At 35.9% G+C, this 14,774-nt stretch overlaps 2 protein-coding genes across 4 annotated transcripts; one reads left to right on the forward strand and one right to left on the reverse strand.

Annotated features, from left to right (window-relative positions):
- Positions 1 to 863: 863 nt before the first annotated feature.
- On the forward strand, positions 864 to 3,707 carry LOC137732478 (palmitoyl-acyl carrier protein thioesterase, chloroplastic-like). Its single transcript, XM_068471793.1, has 6 exons — positions 864 to 1,424; positions 1,523 to 1,656; positions 1,842 to 1,955; positions 2,063 to 2,231; positions 2,345 to 2,413; positions 2,564 to 3,707. Exons 1-6 carry the CDS (start codon positions 1,080 to 1,082, stop codon positions 2,909 to 2,911), a joined length of 1,179 nt encoding a protein of 392 aa, XP_068327894.1. The 5' UTR covers positions 864 to 1,079; the 3' UTR covers positions 2,912 to 3,707.
- A 123-nt stretch (positions 3,708 to 3,830) lies between these two features.
- Positions 3,831 to 10,383, reverse strand: LOC137732477 (CDP-diacylglycerol--serine O-phosphatidyltransferase 1-like). 3 transcript variants are annotated; one of them, XM_068471792.1, is made up of 13 exons: positions 9,787 to 10,383; positions 7,750 to 7,939; positions 7,107 to 7,172; positions 6,956 to 7,015; positions 6,641 to 6,731; positions 6,397 to 6,451; positions 6,042 to 6,112; positions 5,802 to 5,918; positions 5,632 to 5,716; positions 5,028 to 5,119; positions 4,521 to 4,774; positions 4,290 to 4,378; positions 3,831 to 4,186 (listed from the first exon to the last, which is right to left on the reverse strand). In XM_068471792.1, exons 2-13 carry the CDS (start codon positions 7,905 to 7,907, stop codon positions 4,059 to 4,061), a joined length of 1,266 nt encoding a protein of 421 aa, XP_068327893.1. In that variant the 5' UTR covers positions 7,908 to 7,939; positions 9,787 to 10,383; the 3' UTR covers positions 3,831 to 4,058. The 3 variants fall into 3 exon arrangements, with proteins under 3 accessions (XP_068327893.1, XP_068327891.1, XP_068327892.1); XM_068471790.1 differs by having other exon boundaries at positions 6,042 to 6,121; positions 9,787 to 10,378; XM_068471791.1 differs by lacking the exon at positions 9,787 to 10,383 and adding an exon at positions 9,700 to 9,726 and having other exon boundaries at positions 6,042 to 6,121.
- Between the last annotated feature and the right edge of the window lie 4,391 nt (positions 10,384 to 14,774).

Consider the following 14,774-nt stretch of genomic DNA (forward strand, 5'->3'; position numbering starts at 1 on the left):
AAGGTAACCTTCAAAAGCAAGAACCAAAATCAAATCAAGGTAGGCAAGTCTTGGAGAGAAGGAAGAGTTTGGGTTTTCTATATCCAACAGCCAATTGGTTCCCCCAAATGTCCTTTTACCACGGAATGGTTTGGAATGAATTGTTTGTTTGTATTAATCCAATCATGCATTAAATTCAAACCGTGCTTAATCGGAGACTACGAGCATCAAATCGTACAAAACTACGATCCTCACGCTGCTGTCATGCCTTAAAACTGCCACATCCACCTCGCTTTGCATTTTGCATTTTTGTTAATACGAACGATACTATACGTATATGACCAAAAAGACTAACTTTAACTTATCTAAAAAAAAAAGGGTGCCTTTCAGCTAAAAGCGTTTTTATTGCAAATACGTAAAAAAAAATTGCAAGTGCTTTCTAGAAAAGCATTTGAAAGTGCATCATGAAAAAGCATCCTCATGAAGCTTTTTTTTTGTTGTCAAAAAACACTTTTAGTGCTTGCAGAAGCACTCTCAAATGGAGACAAACTCACTATATACATAAATCGAAAAGAAGTTGAAATTTCGTCATAAAATTAATCAACAGTACTAGAAGTAATCTAACTTCTTTTGAGCACATGCGCGATCCTTCAATCTTTCAACATATGATATCATCGTCGCATTTACGTGAGTTAAACTCGAAACACCCCCTTCAAGTAAGTGAAAACCCAAACGTGGCTAGACCAACCAGTCATGTTCACTTTGTATTTGCATCTCTCTTCCAAAACATGACAAAACAAAAGAAAAATATGCGACAAAAACATATACACTAACCCTTTTGTCTGCTTTGTGAAGTCGATCAAACCTATGTTATCACAACTCAAAAATTTAGAGCACCAAAAACTTGACCTTCAACACACACAAGGCAATTCTTTGAGATATACAACTCCTTCCTCTTTTGTCCTCTCAAATTTCCTAACTTTTTCCGTCCACAACCAACTATTTAACCATCTCCTTCCCCATTTCCAAATTTCAACCTTTCTTCTAACCAAAATAAAATAAAAAATAAAAAATACCCCCCTGAAAAAAGGTTTCATGCCATGGCCACCATCTCTTATCTTGCCTACTTCCCAGTGAGGTGTTCTTCCAGCAGAGATAGCCACGACTCCAATAAGCAAAAGCTGAGCAGCATCAAGATCAATGGAACTTCCACGAAAACCGCAACCAAAGTTGATATGGCAGCTGGTGTGGCAACCAGAAATGACTTCGTGACTGAGCAGCAGGCTAGACAGAACATTCCGACAACCAAGCAGTCCGTTGATCATTTCCGACAAGCGTTTAGCATCGAAGGCGGCGTGGGGTACAGGCAGAGGGTTGTCGTTAGGTCCTATGAGGTTGGCCCGGATAAAACTGCCACACTTGAGAGCATCGTCAATCTGCTTCAGGTGATGAAGTTAAGAAAGCTGTTTTTCTTACATGTGATGATTGTGTTACATTGTTTCGAAACTCAAAAATACTGAATTTTTTTTTGGGTATGATGCAGGAGACGGCATTGAATCATGTTTGGATGTCTGGACTCCTGAGTGATGGATTTGGAGCAACACATGAAATGATGAAGAATGATCTTATTTGGGTTGTTTCAAGAATGCAAGTTCAAGTTGACCAGTATCCAATCTGGTAAGTCCAATCATCGGTTTTCATTGTGATCGAGCGATATTCTAATCTAATTTAAACCTCAGAGAGGGGACTCGAACATGGAGTTGTTCTCTTTTTTCTATAAATTTTAAAGCTAGGTAGTAGGACTCTTTGTAGCATTGAACAGTTTTTAAGTTAAAAAAAAATGTGACAATCACATCCTGCAGGGGAGAGGTACTGGAAATCGACACTTGGGTTCAAGCATCAGGGAAGAATGGTATGAAGCGAGACTGGTTGATCCGAAGCCAAGCTACAGGCCATATTTTCGCTCGTGCAACCAGGTACTGTATAATTTCTTCAAACTTCCAATCACTTTCATGATCTCCCATGAATGATTTATTTCAGTCTTGTCATTGATTAACCATGGTTGTAATAAAACATGGAACAGCACCTGGGTGATGATGAACCAGAAAACTAGGCGCCTTTCGAAAATGCCAGAGGGAGTGAGGGGTGAGATTGCGCCTTGGTTCATAGAGAAGCAGGCAATCCCAGACGATGTCCCTGAGAAAATCGTCAAGTTGGACAACAACGCTAAGTATGTCAACAACGATTTGAAGGTAACATTTCGTGTCCAAATTATTCCCACGTTTCAGAGCTACATCCATATATACAGTTGAGACTTGCGAGAATTAAGCATATTCTGAATATGCAATTTTCTTATTACTTGTAGCCCAAGAGAAGTGATTTGGACATGAACCAGCATGTCAACAATGTCAAGTACGTACGATGGATGCTTGAGGTAAATAAAATCTGTTTTCCCTAGTTAAAAGCATGTTTGGCACTGCTTCTGAAAGGGTTAAAATCTCGGAAGTAGTTCTAAACAGTCACTTAAGTTTCTTTTTACCATAATTAACTCTTAATTGACCAATTTAATCTATGTTTTCGACAGACGATTCCTGACAATATTTTGGAGACTCACCAACTGACTGGAATCACACTAGAATACAGAAAGGAGTGTGGGAGTTCAGATATTGTTCAATCGCTTTGCGATCCAGACAAAGATGGAATGTTGATAGAGGGACTGAAACAAGAGAATCATGACACAAGTCTACTGAACGGATTTTCTCTGGGAGCTGGGATTCTTGAGAACAGCGTGTTTTTGGGCTCCTTTGAGAAGATCCCATTTAGATATACACATCTCCTCCGAACAACTGGGAACCATAAAGATGAAGAGATTGTTCGGGGACGGACTGTTTGGAAGAAAAAACCAGAGCCCTCCCCATTTGCTTCTATGTAGAAAAATTGCATCAAAATCTATGTAGAAAAATTGTATCAAAAAGGAGCTTAGAAGCTTGTCCTCTAGGAAATGGGATGCCCTGAATAGTAAAGAGCATGCTGTGGATTAGGTCTAAGCCCCGGGATCTTTCATTGTTTCGGATCTTGCTAGCTTCGTCGAAGCTGACCGAAGATCCTAATAAATGTGTCAGACGTGTAAATGACGAGTCTTCGAAAATAGGGTAACAAAAAACAAGAAACATCATGGATTCTATAATGTGAAAATAAGTCTAATGTGTGGTCATGAAAGTAAGAAGGTGAACTTTAAGCCTCATAGTAAAGGGTACAGGGATTTTGATTAAAATGAATCATTTCATTTGGGTTTGTAATTTGTACAGCCATTGTCGTAATACTATTTGTAAAGAATAATAGTAAATTCATCACTAAAATTGTTTACAGAACATACTTTTACTCGTTTCGACTTCCACTCTAGAGAGAAACTACAATGGAATGAACTAATTAAGACAATTCTCAAGTCAGATATAACCAATATAAAGTCGGGTGGTACAAAATATAAATATCACATTTTGCGAGATGTGCCATACAATCGGTATACCTTCAACATTTCCTCATATCGAACGAGTTAAGCGGATTGACAAATTCTATACTCTCAAGGAAATTTGACTCAGCTGTTTGCCATGACTCATTTGGTACATTATTACATAGATGAAACATTCATGCAACTAACAATTTTTTAACCTGATGGCGCTTTATCACAATGACAGAAGGTAATAATTGAACAAAAATTCGATCACCACCGATTCCCCTTCCCCTGACATTTAACCTTTTGTCAAAAAAAATCAAAAATTTAACTCATAAAAATAAAAAATAAAAAACTAAACATTAGCATGAAGAAATCGGTAATTGAACAAGGCTCATCCTCTAAAAAATCTGCCAGTAATGGGGGCAAACCAGTAATTTCCCGAGCTGCCTAGCAAGAAAAGAATGAATATTCTCTACTCAAGGAACTGTGATCCGCTAATCTATAAGAAAATCAGGATGGATGTACAAATTTAATAAAAAGCTGATAAATATTTACAACACGCATCGATATCGAAACCCTTTGAGACGACGAAGCAAATCAAAGAATGATGTACACAATTGTAAATTCATTGCCTCTTTCGCCGTAAACTTTGATGCAGTTGCCATGACCAGATTATCAAAAATATTACGAGGGCTGCTCCCGCGGATGCCCAAAACGTTACCAGCCACAATGGCATTGGTTTAGGATATAATCCTGATCAAGAGAAACAAAAACAAATCATGTAAATTAGCATCTGTCAATCAATGGACGGAGAAATTTCATAAAACCAAGGAACCCGAAGAAAAGAAGGCCATACCATGTCCAAACTTGATGCAAATGAGAAGTTCAATAATGCAAATAGCTACAGAAAGCCAACAAAATGCCCCTACTTTCTTCACTGGTTTACTGCAAATACGGTAGTTGAGCAAAAAGAGTAAGCCGTAAACTACATCACTGCAAATAGTTTCTGATGAAATGTGGTGTGTGTGTGTGTGCGTGTGTGTGAAAGAGAGAGAGAGAGAGAGAGAGAGAGAGAGAGAGAGAGTACCGATCTTGAAGGTATGAATTGTACTCGCGAATTGTCGGAATTGCAATTAGCCACCACAGGATTAACCTATAAACGATCAAGGGGTTCCGGGGAGGAATCCATAGACAGAACTTAAGAAAGAATGTATTAAGCTCTACAGTCATGAATATAATGCAAAGAGTGAGGACTTGAATGAAACGCCATGGATCAAGCAAGGGATGCCACTCGTCCTTGTCCCACTGAGCCGGTGTAAACTGCCCCAGTGTTCGTTTGACCTGAAACCATACAGATTGCATCTCCCAAAATCACATATTGCGAGTAACTACGTACAGAAAACCAATTGCAAATAGCAATGTCGAAACCACACTAACTATTTATTATAATTGCAGTAGCTACAGAAATTTGCCCACGTTATATGATTACTTCCAATTTATTATACCTGTTTCAGTTAAAAAATTCTACAAGCCAATTAGCAAAAATAATGCAATCATGGTCAACCAAAATGTGTAACTGAAACCCAAAACATACTTTTCCAATAATATTCGGCTGACGGCTCAGACCAACCCACTTGTATGTTTTTCCATCAAAGTACCTGACCGTATGCATTCCTGCCCAGATACCTGCAAAGCACCCAAAGAGAAAACTCAGGAGGCCACAACAATAATCTCTAGATATTGACTTTTGACTATAAACTTTATTGAAAAAACAATGGTAGATTTGGCAAATGATTACTGCAAATACAAGATCTCATCGTCCCAGTTTTTGCAAAATAAGCAACTGGTGGTCTTAAAGTTCTTAGCAAATCGAATAATAAACAGAGATTATGATCAACTGACAAATGGAAAATCAAAAAGATTTTAGTCAAGTGAGTCAATCTATTTGAATCCGAAGAACAGTCTCAAATGTAAGCAAAAGTTTCAGTACACTACAAAGGAACTGACCAAGATACATCCCATGCACCACAGCCGTAGCCCCAATGTTTTTACTAAAAATAAAAACTAAACTTTTAATTGCTAATATACCAAAAAGTTAAATAAACGACAGAAAATGGGACAAATAACAGAACTCCTTTGCTAAGATATGCAAGATGTTATGCTAAGAGAAGCTCAAAATAATGTAAGAGAATTCTCACCAAACCAGTTGCAGATCAAAATGTCAAGAATGATACTATCCCACCAGCATTCATTGAAGTTTGGTAACATATGGCGGAAGGTAAACTGAACGTGCCGAATAAGCTTTCAATTAATATCAAGTCAACCACTTGAGCGTACATAGAATTAGGTATAGGGTCGAGAATCTAACCTCCATCAACTCAAATCCGATCGAAAGCACCCACAGAAGGGGCTGATTACGGATCAGTATAGCCTTTCCCCACCATCCAACTATATGAGCCACAACAAATTCATCAAAAAGAGTTTCCTGGGGAGAAAGGAGAAAGAGATATTATAAGATTCAGACCCTGATACTGTATTAATGTAGATTGAGAACATAACGATACATGAGAAACAATTAAAATTGATGGCGTGAAAGAAGAAATCATACATAAACATTCTTAAACCTGCTAGTAGGATTTTCAGGCAAATATATGCGACAATCAGCACCATAAGATTTTTCTGGAAGTTCTGTATGAAATCAAGAAATACAAACAACGGATGAATACCTTGATTATGCAGCCTACCTAAAGCATCCCAAATAATTTAAGTATAAAATGCTTTACAAATCTCATACGCATAACAAATTGAATGATAAATCATCCCTTATCAGTTAAAGCGCCACATTAAAAATTTATAACAAGGAATCTTGTGACCCATAGTAAGATAAGAAAGGTTAGGTTAGAAACTTATCAGCTAAAGTTCCACTTAAATAGATTTGAAAGAAAAAATAATAATTGCATTACCAACACCAAGATCTGGATGGAGAAACTTCATAAACTGCCGAGCATCATCACGCTTCTGTAAAGTGAGAAACCAAAATTAACTATCACAATACCGAAGACATTAGAACTTCCAACAAACAGACTTTCAGGTTTTATACTCGCATATACCAACATACATACATGTATACACCGAACCGACAAAGAAAAATCCAATTATAATACTATAAAAATAAAAACAATGATAATAATAAAGCCAAAAACTGACCTGGAAAAGCAAAAATGTGAGAGAAACTAGGTAAACAACAGCCATTCCATGAACCAAGCGCCAAATTGCTGGATGTGGTCTGATAAGCACTCTGTATGAAACACAATAGAACATAAAGCTAACAATTTCTCACCCGATTACTACTGTGACTACTAGCAGCAAAAGAAGTACTTTCATATGGGAAAAACGAACAAGGAAAAGTAAAACCAATCAAAATTTTTTAATCCCATTCGTTACCAAAACAACCATCCAGTAAAATGCAGAAACATTTTTCTACGATAAAAAATATACAACTAGCTCAATCCAAGAACTTACGTAGATGGGGCTTGCAGCAAGCAATAAGCAAGAAAAACTGCAATCATCGCCCATACACCCCTGCAGGAAAAGAGTCAGCATGGTATTTGTAAGGGGCAAATAAGAGTATTACTGTCAAACTAATCACCAAATTTAACAAATAAGAACTAACCTTTTTACAGATGTAACAACATCTCCAGATGCACTGCTTTCTGGGTCTAGGGATCCACTTACCCAACTGGTACATTTAAACAGACAACAAGCTAAGAAAATGTATTAACCAATTGTTTAATACAAACACAGCTCACAATTTCTTCAACAATGACCAGCCGAGTATAAAAGGAGACCAAAGGCCTGGGATGTGGTGGGTAAGGCATGCTAATTTGTAACAGTCACTATCATTGCATGAACGAAAATTCATCAAATGATTAGAGAGATACACTGTTAAACCTTAAAAAGAGACTACAAAAACCTAATAACGCCATTTACAATTGGAAAATAAATTCTGTAAGCCTAATAGAGGGACCTAAAAGCACCATTGCATCACCTATGTCGGTGGTAGACAATTTGACGTGCTAATGCAATCACATAAGCTTGAAATCTAACAACTCAACTACTTCTATATGACAACTGTAAGAAGAAGAAAATAAAATCCATGAGAATATTACTCGGCCAAAACCATCTGATGCCCCAATAGCTTTGGCAGGGATTGTATTAAATAGTGCAGAAGACCAGAAGTATTTAGTTTGTGATCCATAAAATAACCTGTATACCTACTATTTTTAGAAAATCTACTTAGTGGAAAGAGCACTCACATAAGGAAGCATGCGCCAATAAGCAACATTGAAATGGTCCGAGGTTTGTAAGCCCATGCAGTCCATGGATCCAGCTCATCTCCTGAATTTGACTGACTCATGTCACCATTTTCTAGGACATCCTTTCTCCTGACTCTCCTATGACCATTAGGCTCCATCAGCCTTGAGTACAAGGATGCCTACTTGTTCACTACAAATAATATATAACAATGTTAAGGTTATTATTTTTGCATGATAAGTATAAATAAACACAAGCTTTTCAAAATGCTATGAAAAGTATATTATTCATGACCCACTTATAACAGATATGCAAGTGGTAGTTTTAGACACATATGCTATCACAGTATCACCACAATACCTCAGCTTTATAAAGATTAAGGGCTCATTTGGGAAGGGCTTTTAAATGACTGAAAACATTTTTAGAGAAAATGTTTTTGAAACCAATACTTAGTGCAAAAGCAAGTTAACCCTAGGAAGTGCTTTTGGAACCCAAAAGCATTTTCTCAAAAAATGCTTTGAGTGAATTAAAAGCACTTCCCATACAAGCCCTAAGTTTTCTTTTTTTTTTTCTTGAAAAGAATTCAGCTTTGAAAAGATCATATCATATAGAATCCACAACCTCCCAAATTGGGTCCTAACTCCTAATACAAGATGACTGTCATTGATGTAACATAAAATCTAAAGCAAAGACCAATAGAGAAAGGTATAATGTCCCGTTCCTTGTAGTGGTATGAATGTTACAAAGCAGATATTCGATTCCCACAAAACCATTGAGTCCTACATGTTTGGGACATAGATTTGACGAAGAAATGGAAAATCTAGTCACACACAGTGTGATGCATCTTGCCCTACATAACGGTACAGTCCCTGCAGGTTGTCCTACAGGCTATAAACATCCAGCATCATCCTCTATAAAGTAACTATCGCCTTCCATACAAAATTTCCCACATAAAATTCTACCTCTCCTTTATAGAGATTTACAAAGACACAGCGGAAATATACAACAATCCTTCAATTAATCAAGTATATAGACCATTTCCACCTACAAAACCATATAAAGTTCAAACTTTTAGGGGTGTGTTTTGGACATAATTGAGTAGGCATCTATAGACTGATTTGCCCAATGTCTTTTCGAGGGTATTTGATTTGGGAAAGCCCATACCTGTTTATATCTAATATTTCAAACTAAAGCAAGCTCATCAACAATTCTTCCCCACACTTAACCCATGTGTGCTTAAGGTCCAAGACTCTCAAACCTAATCCCTATAATTATTATCTATGCTCAAAATTCTTAACCTAGTTTTGCAAACCCAGAAAGCAAAAGAAGTTCTACACATCATTGAATTGAAACGAATTAACAATTATACACACTGTGCAAGGATCAGTAGATTACATTCAACAACACGAACTAAGCTTAATAGTTCACCAAAACCGTACCACCGAAATCTAACAAACTCTTATAAGGTATACCAGCACACGCATATATACAAGATCAAATTTAGCTGCAGACAACACTAGCAAAAAATACTCATCAAGCAATTTTCGAAATTTACGGCTTTAAAAGCTATCAAACACTGCTTTGATCATGTACTTAACAAGCAGTAAACACACTCAGCAAACGAAATGCAGAAACTCAAATACCCCCTGAGCAGATTTCAACAGAAAAAGTAAATCAGATATCAGTAGCTAAAATCCAGAATCCCCATATCAGTTAACAAGTCATATAATCCAAAGTTAAATCACTGCATGTTGGAACTAATCAAAGCATGTTGGAACTAATCAAAGATTAAGTGTCAGATTTTAAAAACAAGACATGGGTTTTTTTCAAGAGATGAAAATTCGTAATTTCGAATGAATAAGAAGAAACAAAAACATAAGATTTATGAAGACACAACATTAAACACATGAGAAGAACACAGAAAGCGTGTATATATAGTGATATAAAAATACCCAAGTACGTATATCAGCGTAGAAAGAGTGAAGAGAGAGAAAGGTTGGTCAATAAGGCTATGTATTTGAAGAGGGAGAAATACTTACGTAGAGAAATAAAGAGGAAGTGGTAGTACGAGTGAAGGACGAGAAGATCGTGGCCGTCGGATCAGAGCTTTTTGGAACTTCGAACAGACGGATAGGGCGTGCGCAGATAGGGAGAGAGAGGGAGTTAAATTATGAAGAGGGAGATAAGCGATGCACTTAAACAGAAAAAGATATGTATTTAATCAATCCAATCCACAATGTGTCAAGCTTTTGCAGTGCCAGAGAGAACCAAAAGTGAAATAAGAAAGGGATCACTCTCTCTCTCTCTCTCTCTTCTTTATCTCACAACACGGGTAGAGCCTTTCTCTGCAAGAACGGCGAAAAGGCCAAGGATGATGATGGGAGAAAACCCAAAAAAAAAAAATCTGGAAAACCAAATTATATATATTTATTTGTATTTATATATTTATTTTGCAGAGGAGAGAGAGAGGGAGAGAGAGAGACAGTTCACGGCGGTCAAAGGGAGATTTGAAGATATGTCAGCAGATAAATAAAAGGGGAAGAGATTTTGAAGATGTTTTTATGTTTTTTCAGATGCGGTTGGATTGAGAACTGAGAACCTGAGAGAGATGCCTGATGCAACGATTAAATAGGCAAGAAAAACGATGCCTTTATGCCGAAAGTACCCCTGGGGATCTTCTTTAATTGCGGGATATTATCATTGATGATCCATTGATTCCCTTTTTTCCCATGTTTTTCATCATGCTTGCCTTTTTAAATTTGACTCCCTTTGATTTTATTTTAGATGCTAGTGTATGATGGTAACCTTTTAGTTTATGATGCAAAGGATGCAACGTGGTGGTCAAATAAAAATGAAATGATAGGTAAAAGAATAGGTAAGTATGGTCTACCATCTTTTAGTGCGAGAAGAGATCTGAAAATCTTAAAAACTTCGTTTTTAGTACTAACCTACGACGTAAACAACTAAAAGAACAAAAATGAACAATCTCACAATAGAAAGACACTTAAAAACGAGTTTACAACTCAAATATCAATATGATAATTTCAAAAACTTCCACTCCTTTTATGCCGTACAACTACAAGTATTTATAGACTTGCAATTTATACTGGGAACTATAAGAAGACAAATGAAATAAAGACATACAATATAACTCCTAGAAAACTAAAAGATTTCAGATAATCATAAGCCATAGATTTAAAGCACCACACATGCATCGTAGCTCCAAAAATGCACGTATTAATTATAATACTTAAATTCCAGCTGCCACTTGTTTAATATAATAATGACGTGGGTCCATGGCCTACATCAGTTTAAGAGAATGTATCATTGTGTTCGAGGTTGAATTCTCTATATCGATTACGTTTGAAGGGGCCAATTATTTGAACTATATCATTCATCTTTTACAGTTTAGACTAATTCTAATCGATGGGAATTTGTCTTGTCAACATAAACATGGCAATGTCGGCTTGGAATCCTACTTCGTGCATGATTTTTTTTAGTTGGTCCGAAGCACTATATTCTTGGGATTTCATGAAGTTGTCTGGAATCCTAGTGGTTGGATGGTTCCATTGAGTAGTCTTGAATGTAATGATTCATACTTGTTGAGTTCCATTGAGTGGTTATGGAACTCTATGTTTTTTAGTTTAACAAAATGGTGAACTATAACTGGCTTTATCCCTTCATCAGGTTCGTAGATAGTCTAACCTTAAGGTTAGGTACAACCATAAAATAAAATGAAAAGGTACTACAATGTAGTACTAATGGTTTGTTTTTAGTCATGTCATGAGATCAGGGCGTGGCACTAGTAGTTACTATTTTGAGAAAGCATGAATGGTCATAATCCGTTTGCACGTGTAGTCAATTGATCCTAACAGTCGTTATGCAAACATGTGTGACATTGATGATTGATTACATTGGAATTCGTATATTGTCAGTTAAAACATTGGCAACGCTGGTTTTGGTCGTTTCTACTTTGTGGGTCAATGATCTGCTTGCACATGTAGTCAAATGATCATAATAGTCGTTATGAAACATATGTGACATTGATAATTGATTATATTGAAATCCAATATCATACTGATTCTGGCTGTTCCTATTTTATAGATATACGATTCGCCTGCATATGTACTCAATTGACCATAGCACTTGTTTTGGAATCATTTGTGATATTATTAATTGACTAAATTGTCATTCGTACCTTACAAATAAAAACATCGACAATGTTAATTTTAATAGTTCTTATTTACTGAGCACGCGATCCACTTGAACATATAATCGACTTATCATGACACTCATAGTGGAAACATTTGTAACATTAGTGGTCGCATTACTAATTTACTTGTGTATGATCTTAATATGATTGCTTCAAATCCAAAACAATGAAAAATTAAAACTTAGATTGCAATTTGACCAAAACATGTGATAAAGAGCAAGACCAAAAGCACTCAATGTCCACTCATTTTCAGATTCGTTTACACGTGTAGACGACCTAATCTGGCACTTGTTAACAAAACATTTTTAACATTGGTGGTTGTGTACGAACTTAATCGATTGCTTTAAATCAAAACAATTATAAAGTAATTAAAACATTGGGTTGAAATTTGACCAAAACAATCGATAAGACGAATTGCACCAAATGTGCACTCATAGCCATTCAATCAGCACACACGGGTTGCTCTCAATGTCCATGTCATGATGAAAAGGGCCTTCGGGCACGACACTGCAAAGAGTCATCGATGAGAAAAAGCAGAAGCACTTATGACTCATGAGCCACACAACTCAACATCAACAATAACAAAAGTTTTATCCATTAAGTAGATCGGTTGTATGAATTCAGTGTCGCTCGTTTTTATGTCAAGTCTTCTGTTAGTTCCAGGTACTCTATGTCTTTTTTAAAAGTCTTTCCAAGTTTCCTAGATCTTTTTCTACTTATTTTACTCAGAGCTTCCGTCTCACAACGCATTCTCTAACCTGAACATTATAAGTCTTCGTTTCAAATTAATTGAATTCACAGATAAAATAATCAGACTATCAAAAGGAAAGGGGATCGAATCAAGCAGGAAACGACCGAGAAAAATAGAAGCCCGTGTGACCAAAGAAAGTATGCTTTTTCCGTTTAAACAAGTTGGTACTTGTACAAAAAGTTGGTACAGCTTGTATCTGAAGACTCGAGTGGACGCCTTGTTGAGAATTCAGAATTCGACAGCTCCGGAGCCATTCGATACTACCACGTAAAAGCATTTGAGAGTTCCATTTAGAAATCACCTCTACTCTACTCAAAAGCGTTTTTATTAGAAATTCTTGTTTCCTTATTTCAAAAGTAATTTTAAACCTTTTTCTGCCAAACACGCTCAAAAGTCAAAAGTATTGTTAATTGTCATAAAACACTTTTAACTCTTCCATGAGTATTCACACACACAAACCATTAGCAAAAGTTCAGGCATTGCAAAAAGAAGCACTTGTCATGTGTTTGAAGTAATTAAGGGCCTATTTAGTATTCTATCCAAAATAAAAAATTATTATTTCCAAATTTTTTTTCTAAAAGCCATTTCTTAAGACTTCATAAGACCAAAAAACTTGTTCGGTATAAATTCAAAATTGTATTCAAAGAAAGGGAGAGAGAAGAGAGAGGATCAAAAGAACAGAGAGAGAACGAAGAGAGAGAATCCGGAGTGAGATAGACGAGGGAGACGGAGAAAGTTGAAGTCTAAGGGAAAGGATTGTGAGAGGGAGGTGGATTGTTTGCCCTCCCATTTTCATACTCTCCTCATGCCCTCCTGTGATGTGTGGTCACGGTTAAGCCACGTCAACATTTTATATTAATTTTTATAGAAATAATAAAACAAAAAGTAATAGGAATATAAAATATTGACGTAACTTAACCGTGATCACACAAATAGAAGGGCATGAGGAGACTATAAAAATGGAAGGGCAGACAATCCACTTCCTTGGGAGAGAGGAGAGAAAAATCAGAGCAATATAGGAAGAGAGACGAGAGACTGGGAGGAGAGAGAAAAAAAAAATATATCAAATAGAGAGATATGAGTTTTAAAGACATCAAAAACTGCTTTTTTGGTTTTTTATGAATAAGCTAATTTTCCAAGTTAGTTTGAGTTTACTTTTTAAAAATAGTTCTACTAAACAAGAATTACCGAGTTGAGATTTAAAAATTATTTTTGAATTAAAAAAATTAAATTCAAGTTGAATACCAAACATATCCTAAATACTTTTAACTTTACCTAATAGATGTAATTAAAAACATTTGACTGTCAAAATCCACTTTCAATCATTCTTGGCAATTAGTGCCAGCTACTGCAGATTTCATTGTGTGTTTGAAATGATTAATGAAATTAATCAATATTATGCTCCAATCAAAGACAAAAGGCATTTGATTAATACTTAAGTACTTTGTTGAAATTTTGTTGGGGTACTTGATTACTATGACTGAATGTGGTCCGTGTGCGTTGATTTAATGATGATGAAGAATCGTGCAAAGTGTAGGGTTGGGGGTTCTATATAGAATTAATAAGGGTTCATTCGAAAGTGTTTTTAAAATGATTGAAAATATTTTTTGTGGAAATGGTTTTAAAATCAATCCTTAGTAAAATGATAAATGAATTTTGTAAAACACTTTATTGTTTCATGCAAGAAGTTCATAATTAGTGTTTATTGTAGAAAGCACTTTAAATGATTTTGGAACCTAAACACATTTTTTCTAAAAGCACTTTCAATCATTATAAAACAAGCCAAAGTGAACGGGATAATTGGTGAATAAATATTGGGTGTATTTTTATTCACTATCCTAACGTGGCAGTAATGCTCACTACCCTTAAGTGATGGTAATGATCACCACCATATTTAGTATCATCAGATGAGTTTAAGGTTTGAGATTTATATTTATTCATTACACAGATCTTAAAAATTAAACTCACCTGCAATAAATAAGATGCTAAACATCATCATCACTCTTGAGAGTGATGGAAAAAAATATTCTCATAAGTATTGAATGAGAAAACGAAGAGAGAGC

This window comes from Pyrus communis, chromosome 4, assembly GCF_963583255.1.
Source record: "Pyrus communis chromosome 4, drPyrComm1.1, whole genome shotgun sequence".
In the NCBI taxonomy this organism is placed as follows: Eukaryota; Viridiplantae; Streptophyta; class Magnoliopsida; order Rosales; family Rosaceae; genus Pyrus; species Pyrus communis.

What these genes read in the sequence shown, in the direction of transcription:
- LOC137732478 (XM_068471793.1), top strand. Translation starts at nt 1,080, where the DNA reads ATGGCCACCATCTCTTATCTTGCCTACTTCCCAGTGAGGTGTTCTTCC. An exon ending in GTTGACCAGTATCCAATCTG is followed by an intron (nt 1,657 to 1,841) that starts GTAAGTCCAATC and finishes CACATCCTGCAG; the next exon opens with GGGAGAGGTACTGGAAATCG. An exon ending in ATGTCAACAACGATTTGAAG is followed by an intron (nt 2,232 to 2,344) that starts GTAACATTTCGT and finishes TATTACTTGTAG; the next exon opens with CCCAAGAGAAGTGATTTGGA.
- LOC137732477 (XM_068471790.1), bottom strand. Translation starts at nt 7,907, where the DNA reads ATGGAGCCTAATGGTCATAGGAGAGTCAGGAGAAAGGATGTCCTAGAA. An exon ending in ATTGGCGCATGCTTCCTTAT is followed by an intron (nt 7,173 to 7,749) that starts GTGAGTGCTCTT and finishes TAAATGTACCAG; the next exon opens with TTGGGTAAGTGGATCCCTAG. An exon ending in CCATCCAGATCTTGGTGTTG is followed by an intron (nt 6,122 to 6,396) that starts GTAATGCAATTA and finishes GATTTCATACAG; the next exon opens with AACTTCCAGAAAAATCTTAT.